The sequence below is a fragment of the Pleurodeles waltl genome, chromosome 6, assembly GCF_031143425.1.
Source record: "Pleurodeles waltl isolate 20211129_DDA chromosome 6, aPleWal1.hap1.20221129, whole genome shotgun sequence".
NCBI classification, from domain to species: domain Eukaryota; kingdom Metazoa; phylum Chordata; class Amphibia; order Caudata; family Salamandridae; genus Pleurodeles; species Pleurodeles waltl.
The window spans coordinates 1,204,936,277-1,204,962,463 of record NC_090445.1 but is presented as its reverse complement, the minus strand read 5'-3'; the positions used below and the strand labels follow the sequence as shown (position 1 = coordinate 1,204,962,463).

The following is a 26,187-nucleotide window of genomic DNA, read 5'->3' as shown; positions in this document are numbered from 1 at the left end:
TCAGACCGCAATGACAACAGATGCATCCATGATAGGTTGCGGAGCTCATCTCAACAACCTTACCATTCAAGGGTAATGGGATTCAAAACAGCTACATTTTCACATAAACCATTTAGAATTATTAGTTGTGTTCCTTGCCCTAAAAGTGCTTCAACCACTTCTCAAACACAAGACTGTCTTGATAAAAACAGACAATGACGACCATGTATTACCTAAAGAAAAAAGGCAGACACATTCATCTCAACTGTCCCTTCTAGCCCAAACAATATGGAAATGGGCAATTCACAGTCACATTCACCTACTAGCAGAGTACGTCCCAGGAATACACAATCAGCTAGCGGATCTCCTAAGCAGAACACACCAACAGATACACGAATGGGAGGTTCACTCTCGTACTTCATCAGTACTTTCAAAAGTGGTGGACACCAGAAATACACCTATTCGCAACAAGCGAAAATGCAAAATGCCAAAACTTTGCATCCAGACACCCACACCCTCTGTCCAAGGGCAATGCTCTATGGATCAACTGGTCAGGGATATTTGCTTGCGCTTTTCCCCCTCTCCTACTACTTCCATTTCTGGTCAACAAACTGGGTCAGACCTCTCTCACTATGATACTCATAGCCCCCACGTGGGCACGACAACATTGGTACACAACACTCCTCGACCTGTCAGTTGTACTTCACTACGAACTTCCAAACAGACTGGATTTGATAGCACAAAACAAAGGACAAATCAGACATCCCAATCCCAGTGCTCTCAACTTAGCGATTTGGCTCCTGAAGTCATAGAACTTGGATACTTGCAACTTCCATTAGAATGCATCGAAGTTCTCAAACAAGCACGCAAGCCTACAACTAGACAATGCTATGCTAACAAATGGAAACGATTTGTTTATTGCTGTCAATCCAAGAATAGTGACCCACTTACAGCATCAATACAAGATATTGCATGCTACCTACTTCATTTACAGAAGTCAAATTTAGCTTTCTCTTCTATTAAAATTAATCTTACTGCCATATCAGCATATTTGCAGACTATAAAGCATACCTCTCCCTTTAGAGTTCCAGTTATAAAAGCCTTCATGGAAGGACTAAAACGTATTATTCCACCTAGACCACCACCAGTTCCTGTTTGGAATCTCAATATTGTACTCTCAAGACTAACGGGCCCACCTTTTGGACCTATGCATTCCTGTGAGATTCAATTTCTAACTTGGAAAGTTGCTTTCCTAGTAGCAATTCCTTAATTAAGAATATTTAGTGAAATACAGGCATTCACTCTTGAAATTTTTTTCCAATTACACAAACATAAAGTTGGACTTAGAACTAATCCAAAATTTCTGACAAAAGGTTGTATCCCCTTTTCGCATAAACCAAACAGTGAAATTGCCAGTCTTCTTCCCACAGCCAGATTCAACCGCAGAAAGAGCCCTTCACACTCTTGACCTTAAAAGAGCTCTAATGTTTTATGTGGATAGAACAAAAGATTTTAGAAAAACTAAACAACTATTTGTTGACTTTCAACAGCACATAAAGGTAATCCTATCTCTAAACAAGGTTTAGCTAGATGGATTGTTAACTGTATTCAATCATGTTACATTAAGGCAAAAAAAAACAACTTTTAATCACACCTAAAGCTCATTCCACTGGGAAAAAAGGTGCATGTATGGCATTTTTAGGAAACCTACCAATGGCAGACACATGCAAAGCTGCCACATGGTCTACACCACACACATTTACTGTGTAGATGTATTGTCAAAGCAACAGGCCACTGTTGGCAAGCTGTCTTAAGAACATTATTTCAAACAACTACAACTCCTACAGGCTTGCCACCACATTTTTTGGGGAGAGCAACTGCTTTGTAGTCTATGCATAGCATGTGTATCTGCAGCTACACATGCCATCAAACGGAAAATGTCACTTACCCAGTGTACATCTGTTTGTGGCGTGTAGTGCTGCAGAATCACATGCACCCTCCCTCCTCCCCGGAAGCCTGTAGTCGTTGCAGTTTTCTTATCTACTTTACTTACTATTTTTATAAAACATTTATATTCTTAAACTCCATCACTCCTTCCTTCACCCTTTTGCGGGAAAACAATCTAACAGTGGAGTCGATGCCCATGCGCAGTATGACCGAGAGGAGGAGTCACTCGATCCTGTGACTTCGAAAAGACTTCTTCGAAGAAAACCAACTTGTAACACTCAGAGCCCCACACTAGATGGCGAAAGCAATGCATACCATGTGAATCTGCAGCACCACATGCCAGGAGCAGATCTACACTGGGTAAGTGACATTTTCTATGTGTGTATATATTAAGATCTTATGTTTACCTCTAATTATTCTGATTCAAGCATGTGAATCTATGAAAGATACCTCAATACTGGAGACGAAAATAAGTTACTTACCTGTAACTGTGGTTCTCCAGTATTGGTATCTTTCATATATTCACATGTGAACCACCCTCCTCCCCATGGAGGCTCACCTCATGTTTGTCTTTTGTACGCCACTCGTTCTAGAAAATCTGAGAGACTGAGCCTCTGTGCTGAGGGTTCTAAAGGGTGCTCTTGCCTGATTGGCTGGACTTTGGTTCTTTTATAATAGCACTAATACGCTGTAAAAGTGAATGTTTTTTTCCATTGATTACAATGTTTGAAATTTAATTTGTATACCGTGGGACTCCCACTTCGACGGGGAATGATTCAAGCATGTGAATCTATGAAAGATACCAATACTGGAGAGCCACAGTTACAGGTAAGTAACTTCGTTTTTTCAGGCGGCTCCCTGAATGACCTAGTTTTTAAAGAACTGCCATCACAATTTTTCACAAAAGCATACGCACCCAGTCTGCAACCTATGTCTCCCATTGACCACCAGAGTGAGGACTGCAACGCTTGTTTGGCATTTACACCGAAAACACTGAGGGTAAGTGAAAGACAGTGAAGGGCTCACCCCAGCATGCAGAACCAGCAGATGACACTATCTCTGAGAAACCTGGGCCTCTCGAGCAAAGAGGAAGATAATGTCACTGAGGAAGCAGGAGAAAAGACGTCAGACACAGAGTTGAAGTTTGACATTGAGGAGCAGATGAAGAAGAAGAGAGACAAGGTAAAAGACCAAAAGAGCTTTTGTGCACGAAAAAAATCATCTGAGTCAAAGAAATCGGACTACGTGACATCAAGAGGAGACATCGCTTCGAATCAAGCAGTCGGCAGGCACGCCCTGAGAGTCTCACAGATCTCAGGGGGGGGGGGGAATACGGTGAAGGAAAGCATCCCTTAAAAAAAAAAAGAAAACGCGAAGCACCAGAGACATACGGGGAAAGACACTCCAGCGTCAAAAAGAGAATGGTCAGAACATGACCACCAAAAGCTCGAGGCTGTTACATCGCCTTAAGATTCTTTTGCGGACAAAAGGAAGACACGCAGTCTTGACCCTCAGGAGGGGGTCGCCAAAATCTGAAGGAATCGAAAAAACTGGAGGTTGAAATGTCCACATTTCTCCCCAAAAAAAAAAAAGTTGGATGTCAGTCTGAGGGGTTTCAGGATCCCTCCAAAAGCTTTGGCGTTCAAGGACGTCAGGGACAAAGGGGTTGAGGAATTGGACACCCCCTTTGACCCTTGAATCTCAAGAGGAGAAGAGGAAGATCAGCTCATGGATAGCTTCCAACGTTCGTAACCGAAGTACACAGATCAATAGTAGGAGTTAGAAGCTGACTCCCCAGAGGAAGGAGTAGACTCTTACCCTTTGAGGTATTCACCTCCTGATGACATAGGCATGTACAGTCAAGGCGTCAAACATGCTGCTGCTAAATTTGGGGTTGAGTTGGAAGAAGAAAAACCACAATCATGGTTTCTCCTGGAAACCTTAATACCAAATAAGATAAGAAATCAGTTTCTGCCGATGCTCATGAGTGTTATGGACCAGGAAAGGGAAGCCTTTCAGGAGCCTGCCACTTGTAAAGGTGCAGCCACAAGAGCTGAGTAAAAAATATAAGAACTCAACGAAGGATCCAGCTAATATTAATGAGTCAGTACCAGAAGACTCTGTCATTGTCTGAACAGCAAGGAAAAGAGCCAATGTATCAACATTGGGCCCACCTCCTTAAAAGCAAATCAAGAGGATGGAGCTCATGGGGAGGAAAGTGGAACACAGTGGGGCTAACCAGTGGCACATTGCCAACTCCAGTGCTCTCTTGAACCACCATGCACACCATCATTGGGAGAAAATTGGGGCGCTAATGAAGCACTTCTCAGAACAGTACTGAAAGAGGGCTGCACACTTGGTGGATGGTGGAAACAAACATTGCCAACTCCTGCTTGAAGTCAGCTCCAACGAAGCTGATACATCCAGCTGTTAGATGATGATGGGATAACCCTCAGAAGACACTCATGTGTAAGAATCTCAGGATTCAAACCAGAGGTACAGGCCAACACCCTCATTAGCCCACTCAGTATGGAACAACATTTTGGCAGCTCAGTGGATGACAAGCTGAACCAATTGAAGAAGGACAATGAGGCAGCAAAATTGATGGGTACCCTGCAGTTTTGGGGAGGAAAACGTAGGGGGAACAACACCATTACGCAAACCCGTCGGAAGGGGAAGCTTTCAGGCAAGAAACATGCAAAATATTTTCACTGAACCAGTCTGGCAATGGGATCCCAGCAAGGATGGCAGAGTCAACAACAGGGCAAACAGCACTATTGTGGTAGAGGCAGAGGAAGGGATCAGCTCCGTAAGGGAGGATCAAACCCCATACATATGTGACTCTGCACAAACAGGAAGTGTCTCACAAATACCATCAAGACTAGACAACCTCAAAGACAACAAAAAACAGTCTTACGTACATACAACACCAGTAGGGAGCTGATTAAACATTTTCCTTCAGGATTGGGTATGTATGTAGGTAAACAGTTTATTGTATGATTAATTAAAATCTTTCAAAAAGAAGATCTTCAAGACAAAAGACATTATAGTGAATCAGTAAATATCAAATTAACTAATACAGAAAATGCATATAAAAGCAGCACTGTTAAAGTGCAATTTATAAATCTAGGGCAATGAACAACAAGCAAAGAATACTATACAATGTCATCCATATACAATAATCTCTCCAAAGGAGGCAGAGCACTAAAATGGTAGTCAACTAAACAGATTTCCTATATTAAGGTGACTGCTAATAAGAGGCGTTGGTTTTAATAGCTAACCCAGAATCACCATGCACTCTGTAAACCATCCAAAAAGACACATCTTATCCTAATAATTATAAGCAAAATATTCAGTAGTGGGGGTAATTAACTTCAGACAGATGGATAGTAAACTTAATCCAATTCGGATATTGCATTGAATTTTTTATAATTCCACCAGTAAAGAGTGCCAGTAGGAAAATACATTCCAAGGAGGAAACAACACAGCTCCTCAACGAAGTGGAAGAATTGCTAGCAAAAAAATGCAATTGAAAAAGTTCTAAAACAGGAAATCAACAATGGAAACTATTCCAGATATTTCCCTATTCCCAAGGTAGATGGCTCACTTCGACCAATTTTAGCTTTAAGGTTCATAAACAAGTTCATAAGGACTTAAAAATGCAAGGTGACGACACTGCAAGAGGTCATCCTTCATCCAAATGACGGAGGCTTCATGGCGCCTATAGACTTAAGACGCATACTTGCACATTCCAATGAAAGCACGTCACAAACGTTTTCTACGCTTTGTGGTGAACAAGATTCACTATCAGTTTTCAGTACTGGGATTCGAGATAAAATCTGCACCAAGAGCGATCACAAAAAGCCTGGCAGGAGTCACAGCTCACCCCCGAAGAAGGGATATTCATGTCTCCCCATCCTTAGGCGATTGGCTAGTGAGGACAAACTCTTACGAAAAATGAAAGAATCACATTCAACAAGTAATAAAGACACTATTCACCTTTAGATTCACAATAAACATAGAGAACCCCCTCCAAATCCAGAACAGGAAAATAAATTTCTGGTAGCAAGAATAAACTCTATTCAAAAGAAAGTGTTTCTAAAGAAGAAGAGAACAAAATCATTGATTATGGAGACTCATCAGTACTGGAAAGGGGCAAGCTCGGACGGTGGGGAAACTACTGGGGAAAATAGCATCATGCATCCCCTTGATACCATATGCAAGACAGCACAAGACCAGTACAGGAATGGTACAAGCTCAATGTTCACAACAGACTGGAACTTGGTAAGATCTAGTGGTTGTCACACAGAGTGGAAACAGCGATAGCGTGACGGAACAGATAAATTATAACACAAAGAAGGACATTTCAACAGCCAACTCCTTCTATAACAACAAATTCCTCACATGTGAAATGGGGAGCACACATGAACTCTGTCAAAGTCAAGGGACGTTAGAAGGAAGAGGGTGCAGTGGAACACACCAACATCCTAGAATTGAAAACAGTGTTCCTAGCCTTAAAAGCATTTCAGAGGCACTTATCAGGTCAATCAGTGTTAATTCACACACACCTCACAACATCAATGTTCTGCATCAACAAATGGAGGGAACTCAATCCCCGCAGTTAAAAGTGTTAGCCCTGGAACTTTGGAACTGGGCCATATAAAGGAAGATATCTTTAGCAGCAATACCTCTGCTGGGAAAGAACAATGTGGAGGCAGACAGATTCAGCAGGCAAGCGTCCTACTCACATGAATGGGAGTTCAATCAGAAAGTACTCAAAAGAATCTTTCAGTAATGGGGAACACCACCAAACAACCTGTTTGCAACACCAGAAAACACGAAATGTCAAAGCTTCATGTCCAGACAACATCACCACGAGTCTCTGTGGAATGCCCTGTCGATAAATTGGTCACGGACATTTGCTGACGCTTTTCCCCCAGTACCACTCTTGCACAGGGTGATCAACAAATGCAAAGAGAGCAGGATAACGCTGATCTTAATTTCGCCACAATGGGAAAGGCAAACTTAGTTTTCAGAACTAACTGAGTTGGCAAAGGGAAAGATTCAAAGGTTACCAGTACAACAAAATCTGTTCTCTGGACAAGTGAAGAGACCTAAATCCAGAACAAGAAAGCCTAAGCCTAGCAGTTTGGCTATTGAAGACAAAGAATTCGGACACCTAATGTTATCTGAAAAGATTATGGGGCGTCATTATCACCCTGGCGTTCTAGTCACGGTGGCGGTCGGACTGCTGCGGTCATGCCGGTTTGACTTCCACATTATGACTGTGGCGGAGCCGCCACTGCCAGGCTGCCGCCAGCCTGCAGCCTGGCAGTTGTAATCTGCCAGGGCAGCGCTCCCCTGGGGTTTACGAGTCCCTATCTGCCAGCCTGTTCCTGGTGGTAAACACTGCCATGGAAAGGCTGGCAGAATGGGGGACTTTTGTAGGGGGGGGGAGGAGTGGGGTGAGGTGAGGGTGTTGAGGGGGGAAGGGAGGGGGGCGAAGGCAGGGGTTAGGGGGGAAGGTGTGGGTGTTAGAGGAGGAGGGGGGACGGTGGGGAGGTGAGGGGGGAGTATGGAGGAAAGGGGGGTGTGAGGAGGGGAAGAGGGGGATGCCCTGGGGGGCCCCTGAATTGCCCATGCACTTTGCATGGGCAAATTAGGAACCTCCATGCAAGCCCCATCTTGCATTCCACTGCCTCAATTATGGGCTGTGGAATGCGCGACGGGTGCTGCTGCACCGCCACATTGCAGCCAGCTCCATTAGGAGCCAGCTGCAATTTTAACGCCCAGTTCCCTGCTGGGCCGGCGGGTGGAAACACTGTTTCCTCCCACCGGCCCAGCGGGGAGCCCATAATGGGGCCAGCAGGGTTCAGGCTGCCCGTGTGGCCTGATGGTGGTATGGTATTGTTGAGTGGCGGATAAGGCTCTATGTCTGTACTCAGAAGCAAGAAGACCAACAACAGGAAAGTGCTATTCTTGAAAATGGAAGTGATACTGCTTATGGTGTCTTAAAAGGGGCTTGTTGTGAAAGAACACTAAGGAATCAACTGTATTAATATACTTAACATGCCTAATGGATTGTAAACTATTAAATCATTACTTGTACATCTAGCTGCAATAGTAGCTTTCACGAGGGATAGTTTAGGAAGGTTTCTTTACTGCACCAATAATAAAGCGTTTCTTAGAAGGTGCAAAACGAACACTACTCTCAAAGGGAGTAGCGGCACCAACACGGGTACTTAACCTGGGGCTAACCCAATTGATGAAACCACCATTTGAATCATTACTTGTAGTTTCACATACAATGCGCACGTTACAGACTGCATTTCTGGTGGCTATAACATCACTTCGAAGGGTGACCGAAGTACAAGCCTTCACAATCCAAGAGCCATATATGCACATTCATAAGGACATAATTGTCATGAGAACAGATCCTCAGTTTCTATGAAAAGTAGTTTCACAATTTCATATGAACAAAACTATCCAACGTTTTTCCAAAACTCAACGGATCAAGGGGAGAAGAGAAAGCTTTCCATACATTGGACACTAGAAGAGCGATAATATACTATATATAGAGGATAAAGCCATGTAGGAAGTCAAAGCAACTATTTGTCTCATTTGCAGAGAACAACATGGGAAAGTCGGTTACTAAGGGCATGGTGGCCAGTTGGATTTCAGAGACAGTACAAATATGTTACACACATTCTGGTGGAAGTTTGGGAACAAAGCCAAAAGCACACTCATCAAGGAAGAAAGGGGCAACCATTGCCTTTCTTTCATACACACCGTTACAAGAGATTTGTGTGGCAGCTACGTCTGCATCCATGCACACCCTTACAAACGAATACTGCATACACATCCAAATGATCAAGGAAGCTCAGGTGGGCAGAAGGTACTGAAACATTTATTTTCAAATTCAAGTCCATTTTCAACCTATACTCCACAAAACAACCATACCGCTACGTAATGCATGCATAAAATGGGAATCCAAAAAAGATTCATGCTACAAAACTAAACCTACAGGTAAGAAACCTTACGTTTTCAGAGAATTACTATAGCATTGCTGCTCTTGAGAGCACAGGGAGGAAAAAAAAACACCACTTACATTAGGACATTAGTAGTCAACTTGTTTACCTGTAACGTTATGTAGGCACCCTGCTGTCTTTTGTTTAGGGACTTCTGAATGTCGAGTGATAGTTACAACATATTACAAAGGATCTCTTCACATTTGCAGTGTTATTAAAATAAAATCATGAGTTGCACATTTTAACCAGCTTCTTTATCCGTTTATAGGTATTTTCTGAAAGTAACAATTGTAAGACGACTTACAGATTTGGTAAAAGAATATGATCTTATTGTCCACCAGCTCGCCACATATCCAGATGTTAACAACTCTATCAAAATGGAAGTTGGCATTGAGGACTGTCTACACATAGAATTTGAATATAATAAATCAAAGTAAGTGTGTTTGTACAAATACAAAGCTCATAGCCTAATAACAAAAATTGTATAAAAACTTAGTTCAGTAATACAAGTATTCATATTTAGTGAGGTTAACGTGTGAGAGTGGCCATGAACAGTCTATGAGAACTGAGTAGAACCTTTCCCATTTCAGTAGACTACGTTGGGTTTTTGGTTGATTCTTTGTACAACACTTACTCCACCAAAGGATTTACTCGACTCACTCGAGGGAGAGTGACATACACATAAGAGGAGCAGTTGAAAGCTAGAGTGAAAGTAGAAGTGGAGTCATGTGAATAGGGTGATCCCACACCGAACAGATTGTTCATATGTTGTGAATTGGTGGTGCTAAGTATGTGACAGCAGCTAGAAAAAGCATGAGAGAAAAAGAACCGGTATTGGAGAGGAGGAAGGAGGGAAAAAAAGCAAGTGAGGTCAGGAAGAAACAGGAAAGAGAAAAAGGTAAAGGTCCTAGAGAAGAGGCGAAAAGGGCAACAGTGAATGTTATAGCACGAGTGCTCCTGGGAGTCAGTAGATGCCCCATCCCTCCTCACAGTATGTACAACAGCCCTATTGTGCAACATTTTCCTATTAATTTGTTTACCAATGTGCCCAGAAAGGAGCAAGAAGGGGTCCTCATTTCCCTTGCTGTTCAGGATTCTGGGAGAATTACGTTTCACCTAATTTCTCCAAGTGCTCAGGTTTCTTAGGAAACTGATTTCCTGAATCGCACTGTGGTGCTGAAGGATTCATAGAATAAGTTACTGAATGAAATGGGGGAAAGGCTATGTTCTTTACAGCTCCTGTATCTTCCACCATTACACTATAAATATAATTTATTTTCTTCATGCATACGGATTCCATGCCCTGAAAGGCAGGCCAGCATAGAATGCCTCTACACCTTACTGATATGTACCAACAAGTAAATGTGGTCTGCTCGACTTTTTCGCCATATAGATGTGTTCCACATCAGTAAAATATGAGAGTAGTTACCCCCAAGAAAGGTTCTATTTCAAGAATTAAGCTGTTAAATTAATCACTGCATCTCAGGTTTGGGACATCATGAGTATGGGACCAGTAAGAAAGAATTAAGTAGGATCAGTCATCAGAATAAACCTAAAGGTATCCCTCTGCTAGAAGAGACACTTTTCAAGAAGAGGGTTGATACGTGCCACACCTATCCACCACCTCAGTAGGAGGTGGGGAAAAGGGAAAATAATAATTTTTCATAAATAAGTCACCTACTCTAATAGTGGCATGCTTCTTCAACTGGTTCACCCTGACCCCTAAAAGTCAGTGTTAGAAATTGGAACTCTAGTTGGCAGAGGTATGCACCCTGTCCAAGTGGGGACCACAATCCTAGTCAAGGTAAGTCAGATACACAACCTAAATTAACCTGTGGTCACCTTCTTGTAGCTTGGCACAGAGCAGGCGGGCTTAACTTAGACTTGACATTTAAAGTAGAGTCTTAGAACACACAGGGCAGTGAGAGCAGAGAAATACCCACTTTCTACAAGTGGCATTTCTAAAATAGTAATAATGAATCCAACTTTACCAATAAAGAGAATTTATCGTTGCCCTACCTGTGATTCCAAGCATGCTGTAGATGCTCCTTTCTGATCAGGAATTACAGCTTTAAAGTATTTTAAGGAATTCCCAATGCTGGCCTATGAGAGCAGGTGGCCTCACAGTAATCAAAAACGACTTTGGGAGTTTTTCAGTATTAGGGCATGTAAATCTTACAAGTACATCTCTTGCCTTTTACGTATATGGCACCCTGTCCTATGGGCTACCTAGGGTCTACCTTAGGGGTGCCTTATATGTAAGAAAAGCGGAGTTTAAGGCTTGGCAGAAGGTTTTAAATGTCAAGTTGAAGTGGCAGTGAACTGCACACACAGGCTCTGCAATGGCAGACCTGAGAGATATGTACAGGGCTACTTAGGTGGGTGGCACAATCAGTGGTGCAGGCCCGCTAGTAGCATTTAATTTACAGGCCCTGGGTATATGGTATACCATCTTACAAGGGACTTAGCTGTAAATGAAATAAGTCATTGTGGATACACCAATGTTACCATGTTTAGGGGAGAAGCACGTGCACTTTAGCAGTGATTATCAGTGGTAAAGTGCTCAGAGTCCTAAGGCCATCAAAAAGACACACCAACAAAGCGAGGTAAAGGCAGAAAGTCTGGGGTAAGACCACCCTAAGGATGCCAGGTCTGACACATGTCCTACCCCAGCTAAAAGTGGGGAGAGCTACCCAAATCCTAGGCAATTATCACGAAGGCATAAAAACCTAGGTAGACCATCAGCATTGGCGTGGTCTACCACAGGGCTGTGTTCCACCCTGAATTCCATATCCTGTAGGGAGATGGACCACCTCAACAGTTTTTTGGATGTTCCAAAACTTGGTGGAATCCATTGGGGATCACCTGTTCCGTTGACGCCAGCTGACTCCTTACCATAGTCATACTGGCACCTGTGTCCCTCCTAAGCCTCATCACCTTGGCCATTGATTGTGACACATTGCCTATACTTAGTATTAGATGGCACATGAATCTTAATGTCTGTCACCCAGGGACACTAGGGTAACCCCTCTAAACTCCTCCCCATTAACTGGGGCAAACCCTTCCCCAGCACTATGCTAGCCACCCCTGGTTCTTATCTCCAATGGGAGGGTGTGCTCTTTTTGGACACTTGGGGTCACCCTTGTAGTGTCCAAATGCGCCACAGTCATGGCACTTGGGCATTTTGGGCTGCTGACTTTTGTCAGGGTAGTATTATTTCTGGTGGGCATATTGGGAAAGAGAACCAGACCCTTTCACGTGAGAGTTGTTTTGGTGGCCTTTAGAAACCTACTTTGTTATTCCCCCCCCCCCCCCCTTCCCCCCCCCCCCCCCCCCCCCCAAATCTTTCCTCTGGTGGGAACCCTGACCACCCTTTTGGGAGTTCCCACCAGATACCTTTCGTGGACACTCTGGTACTGACCCAGATGTCCACCTCCTCCGCAAGCTTCCTGGGATCAGTCAGCTTGCAATCCACCAGGTGTTGGCACACCTCTGTAAAATCAAGCATGTGCTCCTTCAAAACAAGTTGTAAAGCCTATCAGAATCATTCATGTTGCTTCCCATCACCCAGCCCTTCAATGTTTTACCAGTGTAATCCTAAAAATCTACCCACGTTTGTGTGTTGAGTTTGCGACTGGCACTGAACTGTGCCTGTACTTTTCAGGTGTTATAGCAGACTTCGTGACAAACATGGCTTTCATAGCAGGGTAGTTGATCTAGGCCTCCACCTCTAAAGTGAGGAGGGCATCCCTCCCTACTGGGCATGTACTGCCAAAGATGACCTCCCCAGAGGTCCTCTGGGACCCTGTGCAATCTTAAAAGCCACTCTGTAGGCTGGCAAACACTTATCCATGTCATCCCCTACACTGAAATTTGGCACCACATCTTTTGCGATGTGGACTATAGACGTACTTGATGACACTGCTGGAATGCTGTTGCCATTTCCATTGCTGGGCCCCACTTCTGGGGCTCCTATGTCCAGCTCTCTCAAACTGAGCTCCTGGGCCAACTACTCCTCAGTGGCCAGTTTCCTTTGCTCACAAGCCTGTTCCAATTAAGCAAGCTCCAGCCTGAGTTGTCTTTACGATCTCCTGTCAGCCATCTCCTCTGGTGGACAGTTTCCTGTATGAGGCACTGGTCCCTGGTCTGTGAAACACTTCTGCACTTGGAAAGCTGTTGGCCCTTTCGCCAGGTGCTCCCACCTCCATATGGGAGTCCAGAATCAGCTACTCCCCATCTTCCTCAGGAATTACCCGCTGTCCTCGGGAATGTCCTCCCCTGCAACCTGGGCCTCCGCTCAGGCCCTAAAAGCATGAATTACTATATGGTATTGCACAAACACAAGTCCAATCCTCACTGGTGCTCATCACTAATGTTAGAAATTGGGACTCTATTTGGCAGAGGTATGCAACCTTTCCAAGTGGGTACCACAATCCTAATCACAGTTAGACAGATACACAACCTAAATTAACCTGCACTCGCACTCTGGTAGCTTGGCCAGAGCAGGCAGGCTTAACTTACAAGGCAATGTGTAAAGTATTTTTGCAACACTTAATTACAGTAACACAGTGAAAGGCACCACAAAAAGACTCCACATCAGGTTAGAAAAATAGATAATATTTATCTTAGGTAAAACAAGTCCTAAACAACATAAATGCAATCAATTAATCAAGAGTTGTGCAATTGAAAAGAAATTGGGTAAAGAAGCAGTACTATACTGAAATTCTAGGAATCCAATTAATACTTCAGAGTTAAAGTGGAGGAATGATTAATCTTGTGATGTCAGCGCTAGCAGTGCTAGCCCATGGGAGAGCCTTGTTGTTGAGTCCCACACTCTTTGTAGATATGGCAACGTGTTTTGGTGTTTTAGGAAAACAATGCAGGTGCTTCCTATACAGGAGTTATAGTAACCTCCCTAGCTACCATGCCAGCCGCCTCCCTTGTAGAAGCTGAGAGGTCAGAATGCCAAAGTACTTTCATCAGGCAGATCTCAGGATCAGGGGAGTTGCTGTAGCATTGTAAGTGTTTTTGCACTGGTCTGCAGAGTTTTACTGTGGCAGGCCTCATTCACTGGGCTCTCTTCTCAGGGTTGAGTTGTGCTGCTTCGTGGCTCCCTGAGCTGCAGGCAGGACTGGCGACTGGAGTCCTGAGTGCCGTTGGTCTCACACATGGAGTCTGGGCCACTGTCTTGAGCTGCAATGGTGCGCGACTCCTTTAGAGAAAGGCGGGGCAGGTGGTACAGTGATGTCGGGTAGTTCCCCAGCTCCGGTGAGACAACCCAGCAATTGCACACTGGGCTCGTTGACTGTGTTCAAGTAGTTGAAAGCCGCCCTCACGCTGCCTTAGACCCCCTGTGATGTGTTACAGCATCAGTGTGGCACGTCTGACCCCAGTGGTCGGCACTCCCACTTGGTTTGAGGGACGTTCAAGTCGCACACACGGCCCCAGGGCAGGCTCACAGTTGCATGGATCACAGTGGGAGCACCGCGCTGAGTCTCTTAGTGGTATGAGAACCAGATGGTGACCTACTGACTGGCAGGGTCTTTGATGCCCAGGAGACACTTAGTAGAGCTGGAGGCAAGTCAGCAAGCCCTTGGAGTGACTGGGGATAGTTTGTGGTTTCTTGTTGCAGAGCAGAGGGCAGCAGGGCAACTCAGCAAAGCAGGACAGTAGTTCCTTGAAACAGTCCAGCAAAGTGGGAATTCTCCAGCATAGCAGCCTTCGCTCCAGCAAGGTTCTATTTAGGTCCAGAAGTGTACTGATTTTAGGGAGTCCGGGACCCAGTTCTAACACCAAAAAGTACCTTTGATGTGGGAGATGACTTCAAAAGGTGTCTCTGAAGTGCACAGGTACCCCTTTCAGCCCAACTCCGGCTCAATGGAAGGTAATCAGACCCTTTTTGTGGGTGCAGGGCACTACGACTGAGGTGTAAGTGTGAGCCCTTTCCAACCTCCTCCGCAGGAAAACTCATCAATATGCAGATTAATTTCAGTATTTCTTGAGTGTCGAAGGGAATGCACAATTGTAGCTGTCACCTCGCCCAGGCCAGACATTTATTGGCGACAGCCTGTGGGCACACAGGGCGTTAAAAGCAGAGAAATGCCCACTTTCTAAAAGTGGCATTTCTAAAGTAGTAATAATAAGTCTGACTTTACCAGTGAAGAGGATTTATCATTACCATTCCAATGATACCAAAGTGTTAGCTATTCCCCTCTTATCAGGAATTACAGCTTTAAAGTATTTTAGATTTAAATCTGTTTTATTGAGCTTTAAGTTGGTTCATAGTACAACAATCATCCCACCTACTTCCACTGGCCGGTGGGGAATAACAGTAAGAAAACAGCAGCAACAGAGAGAGGGCCAAGAGAATAAATTGGGAAGAGGGGGGTCAGGGTGGGTGAATGGAGTGCAAGTCAGAAAGTAGGGGTGTGTCGATAATCAATGAAGGAGAATTTGAAACACATAATGGGTGAGGAGGTGGGCGGGGGCGTAATGATAATATGCTGTATGTAAATTCAGTTAAGCGTGTGTTCCGAGTGTGTAAGACAAAGTACTCGTAGTAATGCTGGGCAAGCCAGTTCACTAAATTCCTCAGAGAGAAACCGTATACATGGTCCCCAGATTTTGTCAAATTGTGGTAGCATATTAATAACTTCTGTCATCAGCTTCTCTATTACCAGAAGTTCCCACAGTTTGTCTAGCCAGTCCATTCTCATTGGCACCGTGTCCATGCCCCAGCGGGATAGGCAGGCCTGTTTGGCAGCGCCAATTGTTGCTAAGGTAATGGCTCACCCCCTGACCGATTTCAGGGGATATGTCAAGGGGGTCTGAAGCCCCAGAAGATATAGCTGGGAAAACTGGGGAGGTTCATATCGTACATCTTCTCTATGTCTGATCAGATTGCCGTCCAGAAATGCAGTTTTTTGGGGTAATGCCAAAGAATGTGTGTCAGAGTGCCAGTCTGACCCCAGTGCCTCTAGCAGGAATCATACCTGCTTAGTTTCAATTGAGCAAGTCTAGCTGGTGTGTAATACCAAAAATGTGTGATCTTAAGGAGCATTTCCTTGCCAGAGGTGCTGCAGGCAGAGGAGCGGGCTCTGCGTAGGATGTCATCTCATTCCTTGACGGTAAAAGTATGCTTGCATTCCACCTCCCAGCATCGCTGTGCTAGGGATTTAAAGGGCACTAACAGTGCAGTGAGTAACATATAAATGTCAGAAAGGAGGGTTTTGTCTGAAGATTGAGTAAGGAGCCATTTTTCGAAAGGGGTGCGGTATGGGTGGACATGGGTCTGTGTAATTTAGTTCCAAAAAGTTACATAACACCAGTATGCACAAGAAGTGACACCCTAATCAGATTGGAATTGTGTGAAATCTATAAATCCGTCCATATCCAGATAGTCCCCCACCCTTTTACAATTGGCGGCCTCCCACTGAGTGAAAGCTGTGGAGTGGAGTGGGGAAATCTGGATTCCCTGTGATCAGTGTCTGGGATAAAATGCGAATGGAAGGTTTCTGTGCGATTTACACCTTTTCCCATAAGTCTATTGTTCCTCAGACTATGTGGGAGATATAAACCCCCACTGGCAAGTGGGGTTTTGGAAGCCACTGCACCTTCAAGATATGAATTCTGGCCACAGCCTGATCTATGACGCACCAGTGTTTTTCCATACTTGGTCTGGACCACTCCACCATGTAATGAATATTTGCTGCCTTGTAGTGACAAACCAGATGGGGTGATGCCCAACCCACCCTCTTGTTGAGCTAGGTTGGCCCATTTCTTCACTGTGCATGATTATTTTCCCCCCATCCCATTTGTTAGACCGGTCAGCCTCAGGGTGGTCTTCTCCCAAACTTTTTGCCTGCTTGCCTCTATCTTGTTGGGTTTTTGCACTGTTGGCCTTAGGACTTGGTGCACTTTACCGTTGCTAAAGTGCATGTGCACACTTCCCTAAGCATGGTTTGATTGGCATATAGCTGATTGGCCTATTTCAATTACATGTAAATCCTGTGTAGAGTAGTATACCGTATACCCAGGGCCTGTAAATTAAATGCTACTAGTGGGCCTCCAGCATTTATTGCGCAACCCACTTAAATAGCACCTTAAAATTTGTCCCACGTCTGGGATTGCCATGTCGACGTGGCATTAAAAACCTCTTGCCAAGCCTTAAACTCCCTTTCCATTACACATCACCCCTAAGGTAGGCCCTAGGTAGCCCATAGGACAGGGTGCTGTGTAATTAAAAGGTAGGACATGTACTTTTTTAGTTTTACATGTCCTAGTAGTGGAAAAACTCTGGAATTCCTTTTCTCACCACTGAGAGGCCTACCTATCCCATAGGGTAAGGCTGGGGATTCCTTATTAAAATTAATAAATTGTAATTCCTAAACCAGAAGTGGTAGATGTGTCACGTTTGATAACTATGAACTTGTAGTAATACACCTTCTTTAATGGTGAAGTTGGATTTATTATTATAGGTTTGAAAATGCCACTTTTAAAATTTGGTGGCAGTGATGGGCGACCCAATTTCTTACATCATATAAAATCATCTGTTGCAATTTGTCAAGTACATGCAGAGGTGGTCGTAGGGGCAGTGTTTGCATGATCTAGAGGATCTTAGGTAGAAAGGTCATTTTAACTGCTGCCAATTGCCTCAGCCAGGAAAGGCTATATCCCTTTCATTTGGAAATATCAGACCAAGTGGTGGAGAGGATTGCGGTGTAATTGCCGTCAGCAGTACACCCCAGTGTAGAATAAATTTGCAGGCCCAAATGCCTTGTTCCGTGGGATGTCTAGGCAAAGAGCTATTTAGCTGAACCTGATCAGCTTTAGGGATGTAGAGATTAAGCATAGAGGATTTTGAATCCAGAAGCGAGCCTGTAGGAAAGTAGCCTCTTTCTAGCTTGGTTACCCCCACTTTTGTCCTGTTTGTCAGTGTGTTTGACTGTGTCTACTGGGATCCTGCTAATCAGGACTCCAGTAGTTATGCTTGCTCCTTTAAATGTGGTTGTTGCATACCGTTAACCCACTATTTTACCCACAATTGGCATACTGGTGCTCCCTTATAAGTCCCTAGTATATGGTACTTGGGTACCCAGGGCATTGGGGCTCCAGGGGATGCCTATGGGCTGCAGCATATATTTTGCCACCCATAGGGAGCCCACGCAAAGGCTTCTGCAGGACTGCCATTGCAGCCTTTGTGAAAAGGTGCATGCACCCTTTCACTGCCATTTACACTGCATCAGTTAAACTTATTAGTCACCCCTATAGCAGGCCCTCCAGCCCTGAGGGCAGGGTGCAAAGTACCTGTGTGCGAGGGCACCCTTGCACTAACAGGGGTGCCCCCATGACCTCCAGGACCCATTTCCCTGGACATTGAGAGTGTGGGGACGCCATTTTACTTGTGTACTGAACACTACCTCTGTCCAGCTACGTAATGGTAACTCCGAACATAGGCATGTTTGGTATCAAACATGTAGGAATCATACCCCCATGCTTCTGCAAGTGTTGGTTGTATGACCCCATGCACTCTGGGGGCTCCTTAGAGGACCCCCAGTACTGCCATTACAGCCTTCTGAGGTTTTCCAGGCAGCCCCAGCTGTTACCACCCCACAGACAGGTTTCTGCCCTCCTGTTGCTTGAAAAGCTCAAGTCCATGTTCCTCATGTATTGCCTGTGTGTGTACAACAAATGCTTAACACTACCCTCTGATAAGCCTACTGCTCGACCACACTACCACAAAATGGAGCATTAGAATTATCTCTTTTTGCCACTATCTTACCTCTAAGGGGGAACCCTTGGACTCTGTGCACACTATTTCTTACTTTGAAATAGTATATACAGAGCCAACTCCCTACACTACCCAGCTGTAGTTGCAGAAGTTGGTAGATGGTGCTGAAGAACAGGTCAGCACTGCAGTCCTGGAGCCGGAGAACAGTTCCTGATGGATGCAGATGATGTCCTGTGCTGGAAGGAAGATTGCAGGTGGGTGTCGGTTCAAGAATTCCACCAACAAGCCTTGACAAAGGCAGACTTGTGGTTAGTGGAAAGTGGTGCTGCTGGGGACCAGCAAGGTCCAGGAGGACTCAACCCAGGAGGGGGAGTCAAAAGGGACCCTCGGCGTCAGAGAGTCCACAGGAGCAGAGGCAGCATTCACAGGTGTCCCATGGGACAGGGACACAGGAGTCACAGAAGAGGCCCATGCAGGACTACAAAAGAGGATCCCACCCCGCAGGAGGCTGTGCTTTGCAGGATGGAGTGCTGGGGGCTGGAGCTACACATCGGCGGAAGATCCCTCGGAGGAGATGCAAACAAGCCTTGGCAGCTGCATGAGACTCAGTGCACCAGGGTACTGTCCTGCGTGGGAAGGCAAAGGCTAACCGCCACTGAAGTTGGACAGCTGGCAGAGAGGACCAGGAGGACTACTCCGGACCACTAACCGTGATGCAGGATCCACACACCTCAAGATAAGGGGAGATCCACGCAGCCAGTTGTCGCTTGTTGTAGGTGCCTGCGTGGGCAGGGGAGTGACTCCTTCACTCCAAGGGAGATTCCGCTGTCTTCTTGTGTAGGCTGAAGAGTTGCAGTCTTCTGAGGATGCATGGCCGGGAAATGTTGCAAAGCTGGCAGGAGACATGGAAAGAAAGTTGCAGAAGAGTCTTCTTCGTTGTAGCAGCGTTTGTCGATTCGTAGAGGGCCCAGTCGCTGTTTCAGTGGTCAGAAGTGCTGGTTGCAGAGGAGTCCTGCTGGAATTTTGCAACCCCAATCTGGGGACCCACCCAAGAGATAGACCCTAAATAGCCCTGAAAGAGAGATTGGTTACTAACCAGATGAGAGGGCTCTGAGGTCACCTGGCCTGCCACTCAGATGCTCCCGGAGTTCCTGCCAACATTGGAAACAAGATGGCAGAACCCAGGAACCCTCTGGAAGAGCTCTTGGCACCACCCCTGGGGTGGTGAAGGACAGGGGAGTAATTACTCCCCTTTCCTTTGTCCATTTTCACACCGGAGCAGGAACCAGGGGTCCCTGTACTGGTGCAAACCGATTTATAAAAGGAGGGCAGCAAATGTGCCCTTCAAAGCATACCGATGGCTTGGGGAGGCTACCCCTCCCAGCCATGTAACACCTCATTTTCAAGGGAGAGGGTGTTACCTTGCTCTCCCACAGGAAATCCTTTGTTCTGCCTTCCTCTGCCTGAGCTGGTCAAGCAGCAGGAGGACAGAAACCTGTCTGAGGGGGGGCAGCTGCGTGGGCTGCCCGGAAAACCCCAGAAGACTGGTAGGATCAGTGCTGGGGATCCTCTAAGGAGCCCCCATAGTGCATGGAATCATACAACCAACACTGGCAACATTGCCCAGGTTTGGAGTTATCATTATGTAGCTGGACATAGGTAGTGATCTATGTCCAGTACACAGTTAAAAGGGTTCCCTGCATTTACAATGTCCAGTGTAATAGAACTGGAGTTCGTAGAGGCACCTTTGCTCAGACAGGGGTGCCCTCACACACAGGTCCCTGCATCCTGCCCTCTGTGCCAGGAGAGCCTACCATAGGGGTTGACTTGCAGTGACTTTTGGTGAAAGGGTGCATGCACCTTTTCATGTAGCCTGCAATGGCAGGCCTGCAGACACATTTTGCATGGGCTCCCATGGGTGGCATAATACATGCTGCAGCTCATGGGGGAAACCTGTGGTGCCCCAATGCCCTGGGTACCTAAGTACCATATACTAGGGACTTATATGGGGACACCAGTATGCCAATTGTGGGGTGTGCTGAGCCCTAAGCAACTGAATTTAGAGGGAGAGAGCACAATCACAGGGGTCCTGGTTAGCAGGATCCCAGTCAAAACACACTGACAGCAGGCAAAAAGTGGTGGTAACCATGCCACATAGAGGGTGCTTTCCTACAACAATCAACTGAAACAGGCCCAGGGCTTGGCTACCAAAAGTCTCGGTTTACTTACATAGTCATGGGTTCCTGCTGTCCATAACATCTACTGTGCTACCGCTCTCCCTGGTTTATGGTCACGAAATGCTGAGGGAGGGTGAATAAATCCCCCGGAGCCTGACCAGCCGTACCTCGTTGATGAGAAGAACTGACCAATGGTGTCGTAGGATTAATTATCCCCCCAGGGCCGATGCAGGTATCGCTTGTGAAAGAAGATATTTGCCTCTGCTTCGTGCATGGAGGTTAGTGGACCTGAACGTCCATGCGTGCCCTCGTAGTCGGTTGTACTGATTGTTAAACAGTGGCATAGAGCACTGGTGTTTGCGAGAGTCCGGGCGGGATGCCACATGGGGTTTCATTGGTGTACGCGCCAGTACCCCAGCCTGAGAATTCTGGGTAAGGTAGTCCCCAAGTGGCCTTCTGCCTATTTCTGTGGATAAAGTGCAGTCAAAAGCAATTTCTTTTCAAGCGCCCTACCACATTAGAGCTGAAGAAATGCTGCTATTCTTTTTTTAATTCGTAAAGAATACTTATACCTGGTATTACTTTGATGGCTAAGAAGGTATTTTTCTATTGGGACATCAAGCTCATATTGTGATAAGTATTCAGTGTGACCTGGAAATCCTTAGTAAGAAAATGGTGTGTAGTAAAAGAAATAACATGGATATTCATGTTCATATTATAATGGACAAAGTCAGCCCCTTGTGAGCTTGTGTGGCTATTGTGCTATCAATGCTCTTTTTTCGCTGTATTTTTTTTTTTTGGGGGACGGGCCACGAGAACAGCAGTGGCTTTGCTCTCATAGCGGATGAGGTGAATATCAACAATTGATACTAGTAATCTCCAGTCTGTGGAGGAACTTACTTCACCAAACCATTTTTGAACCTCAATTCTGTCAAAGACCTTATTGTCAGAAAAGCGTATACTACTTCCAGGAGTCATAACGTATTATTACTCTTATGGTTTCTCCCCAACCTATTGGATGCTCAGTTGATTCCATGGCCTTTCGTTATTGAGCCCTTCTCTTAGTCTGCAGTTTGTAGATGTTCCTTTGTTCTGGGAACTGAATCCCAGAAGAGACCTCTATCAGAATCTCACCCTGTTGCTCTCATGGCACATCTATAAATAATAAATAAATAGTGAAAAGGACTATTGGTAGCACAACACCCACACCAGTTGACACAGGGCCGTCCTAGGCCATTCTAATACGAATATAAATTCATGTAATTTCTCTTACTACATTATTTCCTTACCAAGGGAGTTTGAGGTCACACTGAAACCTCTTATCACAGTATGAGCTCGATGTTCCAATAGAAAAATACCTTCTTAGCCATCAGTTTAATACCAGGTGTAAGCATTCTTTGATTGTTTTTTTTTTTAAAGGGCATTTTCTCAGCTCTTATGTGGTATGCCTCTTGAAAAGCATTGCTTTTGACAGCACTGTATCCGCATAAATAGACATAGGAACACTTGGGGACTACATTCCCCAGAATTCTCGGGTCGAGCTCTTTGCGAATACACCAGTGAAATACCATGCAATGGCCCGTCCGGACTCCCACAAACATGAGCACTCTACGTTGGCGTTTACTATCAGTTTCACCACAGTCTGGGCAGAGCACTCCACACACATAAGTATAGACAATTGCAGAGGTGTAAACTCCACACAGTTTGTGAAGAGCTCTTTGTAGTACATTTTTAGTACTACAAAACATACTTCAAAGTGCAGTTTGCGAATCAGGCCTGCATTGTTTAGCATTACATTCTCAGTCAGTAATCGCTTTTGTCTTTAACCTTTACTTACTTTCTTTCCAATACCGTCACCCAGTTGTTTTGCACAGAAGTTGACTAATGAAGCCACCATTCTAAACCGAAGCATGCCTCTTAACTAATGACAGAACTTTTTATGGCCAAGCAGAGGTCGATGGGATACATATTTCTGTTTCTTCCACAATTACTAAAGGTGAAAGCTTATATCCATTACATTTCACTTTTTACTTTAAAATTGGTAAATGTATACCTAGAGTGTCATTTATTAGATCGCACAAGAGCGATATGAATGTGCATAAGATTAAGTATGTTTCTATGTCACATTGCTTTTTAACATGAGGCTTTTTGTCTTACCCTGGTAACGTCATTGTAAATAACTTTAAAAAGCACTTACATTTACTCTTTCACTAAAGCTTTATTTTGTATGTTTCACAGGTACCACTTAAAAGATGTAATTGTTGGCAAAATATACTTCTTGTTAGTACGCATTAAAATTCAGCACATGGAATTGCAGCTAATCAAAAAGGAGATCACTGGAATAGGTATGGAGCAAATAGCATCAATTTTAAATCTGTATGTGCTTGACCTGAGGAGAAAAAAAAAAACAGTTGTTCTACATAAAAAAGTAACTTCTTAATTTCCAAGGTGTGTGTTGTTGTAGGTACTTTTTGAACTGTATCTGTGAAAACCATAAGTGTCACTTAAAGCTTGGCGGGGCAGGAGCAGCACCATAAATTGGCAGGGCTTCTGCCCTACCAGAATCGCTCTTTCAGTGCCTTTTTTTTTATTTATTTTTATAAAGAGGTGAGGTGGTTTTCAGATAGTAGAGCCTCCAGTTGCTGGGGTCCTGAGGAGCAGCACAGCTTTTCATATAAGTTATTTAAAGGGCTATAAACAGAAGAGGTTATGCGTTTGAGAGGTTAGGATTATGTCTGTGGACCTAAAATGGTTAAACTTTCTAATCCATTTTGATGTTCACAAACCTGTGGAGGTAGGAGCTCTAGGTTAAGCTAGTTGCATGGCGTGCAAGGTAAAGTTGGCTAGGTATTCTGACTGCCTTCAATAGTACTAAAAGGCTCAACATAGCTATTTTATAGAATGCGAACATGAGGCCAAAGGTAGAGGTTGGTGTCGGTTTAGACCATACTGCATCTGAATTCGTGTTTTGATTGGTACCCAGTAAGAAGCAGGGGGTGAGTGACAGTTACCCCACTCCGCTATGACCTGCTGTATTCTGTGGGGGGGGGGGCGAATTCAGGTTCACATGTCAACTTCCTTTCGACCTCTGCTTCCCCTTGGAAACGGGCCAGGTAAAGGGCCACCCTTTTCTCCATCTGGAAGAGGCAGCATGTGCCATCTACCTTGTTTATCCTTGGCGTACAGCAGTGTATGTGCCAAAGAGCACTGGGTCACTGCTCCAAGAGGGAGGAGAGGCAAACAGTGTAGGCATGACAGATTGGCTGTGTGGGTGGTTGGGCATGCAGAGGAACTGTAAGGGCAAGGCATGAAGGGGCTGCAGTTGCAAGGAAAGTGGCGCAAAGGAACTCCAGAGGTATGAGGCACAAAGAAACATCAGGCATGGCAGAGTGGCATTGAGGGGATGTATTTTGCCGTGGCATGACAATACACCCCATCATACACCAAAACACAAATGATCATACACCAACACATCCACCGTGCTGTGTACACACTACCTAGTTAATACACTACACCCCTGACATCTGATGTCCCACAATGAACATCAGATGAGAATACAGAAAAGTAAAAAGTTTTCTTCAAAAAACCTGAAATTGAATGAAAAAAATAAATTTGCATGGGATTGTTCGTAGCATGTGTTGCTGTATATACACATGCTCCGCATACTTCTTCCACCCAGTGTTCACACATTTGAAAGTTGTTTCTCTTCAAAAATGTATTTTGCTTCTTGAAGTATAGTGACTCCTCTTTTAGTTGACAGTGTTTGGGCATCCACTCCAGTTTCGCTTGTGTTTTTCCTGCCATTTGTTTAGGATATATAACAGTAGGCCTATGTGTTTGGTGACTTGCAATGCTTCCCTTTGGACCCAATCAGTTGCTTTGGATCTGGAATCAACAGAAGAAACATGGCTCACATCTTCAAATCTGTTTCATTCTGCAGATAGAGTTCCATGGACACTGTGCTCCCATCGACTCCTTGGAACCAGGGCCTCAGGCCCTCTGTTGTGCTCCGCACCTCAAAGACTTCCTTGTGAAGAATGCACACACCATAACAGAAAGGATGCCCTTCAATATAATGCCCCAATTGCCACTCCAGTTTCCTGTGGACTGACTCCCCTGAGGTGTGCAATCTCTGCCTCTGACCCGACCACAAGGATACTAAGTGTGAGGCCTGCCTCACCTTCTGGTCGAAACATACTCTTCTGTTCTGTAGCGAGCAAAAGTGGTCCTATAGGATGATGCAGAGGTGGGAATCAGGCGACCCCTCCAGAATCTTCGTGGAACACAGCATCAAGGCAGGCGGCTGACTTCAAAGCACAGCCCCTTCAGTTGTTACCCAGCCTGTAGGTGGTCTTTTCCTGTAAACCAGAATCTGAGGATAGGTCCCTGGCACCTCACAGCCACGGACGAAGACTCCAGCCGTGAGTATGGTTGGCACAGACACACAGTTTGGGCCAGCACAACGGCGGAGTTGAGCCAGAACACCACCCTGAGGTGGTCAGGTGTTGAGCTTGCTGCCTGAAACTAGGGAGCCGGCCCACCATTGTTTTCGGCCATGACCTGCACCACCTGAAACCTTTGGAGCTGACAACGCTCCCTCCTATGGACACCAACCCAACTTGTCCATTGAGCCAGAAAACGCTACGCAAGCCTTTGGGTTCTTAAATACCAAAAGCCCACTCTGTGCGAGGACTGAAGCCCGCATTGGCAAGGAGACTCACTTTTGCATCAAAACTTGTTTTGACATTGAGAATTCCTTTGGCTCAGAGAGCTGAGTTGGCACTGAAAAAACCCTCCCCGGCTTGCTCCGAGAAGTCGGAACAACCCATCACCTGGCACTTGCAAGAGAAGCTGGATGCATGGCGGGAAACGCCTGTTCATTCGGCAGATAGGCAAGCTCTCCAAGCTGCATCCAAAACCAGAGTAGACTTTACCACGAAAGAGGATCTTTACCACGAAAGAGGATGCTTACCTTTGAGGAAGAAATTGCACTGGAGCCTTCTCCAGCTCCTAAGCACAAAATATGCAAAGACGAGCACCAACCCTCTTCCTGTTGAACCCGCACCTCTTTCTACCCCCTCCACTACCGCTCTTCCACCACCAAAACTGCCTCCATCACCACCACATACGTCCCCTTTTCCAAATTTATCCTGGAGATCACCCCACTCCTCTTACGAGTAATTCAGCTCATACCTCTGCTGACTTCAACGCACCTTATTATCCAGCGCCTACTGCCGACCTGTGGGACGGCAAATGTTGATTTTCCCAAAAGATACGACCTATACCCAGCTAAGCCATCCCATAGCAATTTAAGCATATCATGAAG

At 45.2% G+C, this 26,187-nt stretch overlaps 1 protein-coding gene across 1 annotated transcript in view; it reads left to right on the top strand.

Moving 5' to 3' along the window:
• Positions 1-26,187, top strand: part of VPS26A (VPS26 retromer complex component A) — a 361,055-nt gene that overhangs the window by 135,661 nt on the left and 199,207 nt on the right. Inside the window, exons 5-6 of the mRNA XM_069240511.1 lie at positions 9,223-9,387; positions 23,100-23,206. Of these exons, the coding sequence (XP_069096612.1) occupies positions 9,223-9,387; positions 23,100-23,206 (272 nt within the window). The remainder of the gene's footprint in view (positions 1-9,222; positions 9,388-23,099; positions 23,207-26,187) is intronic.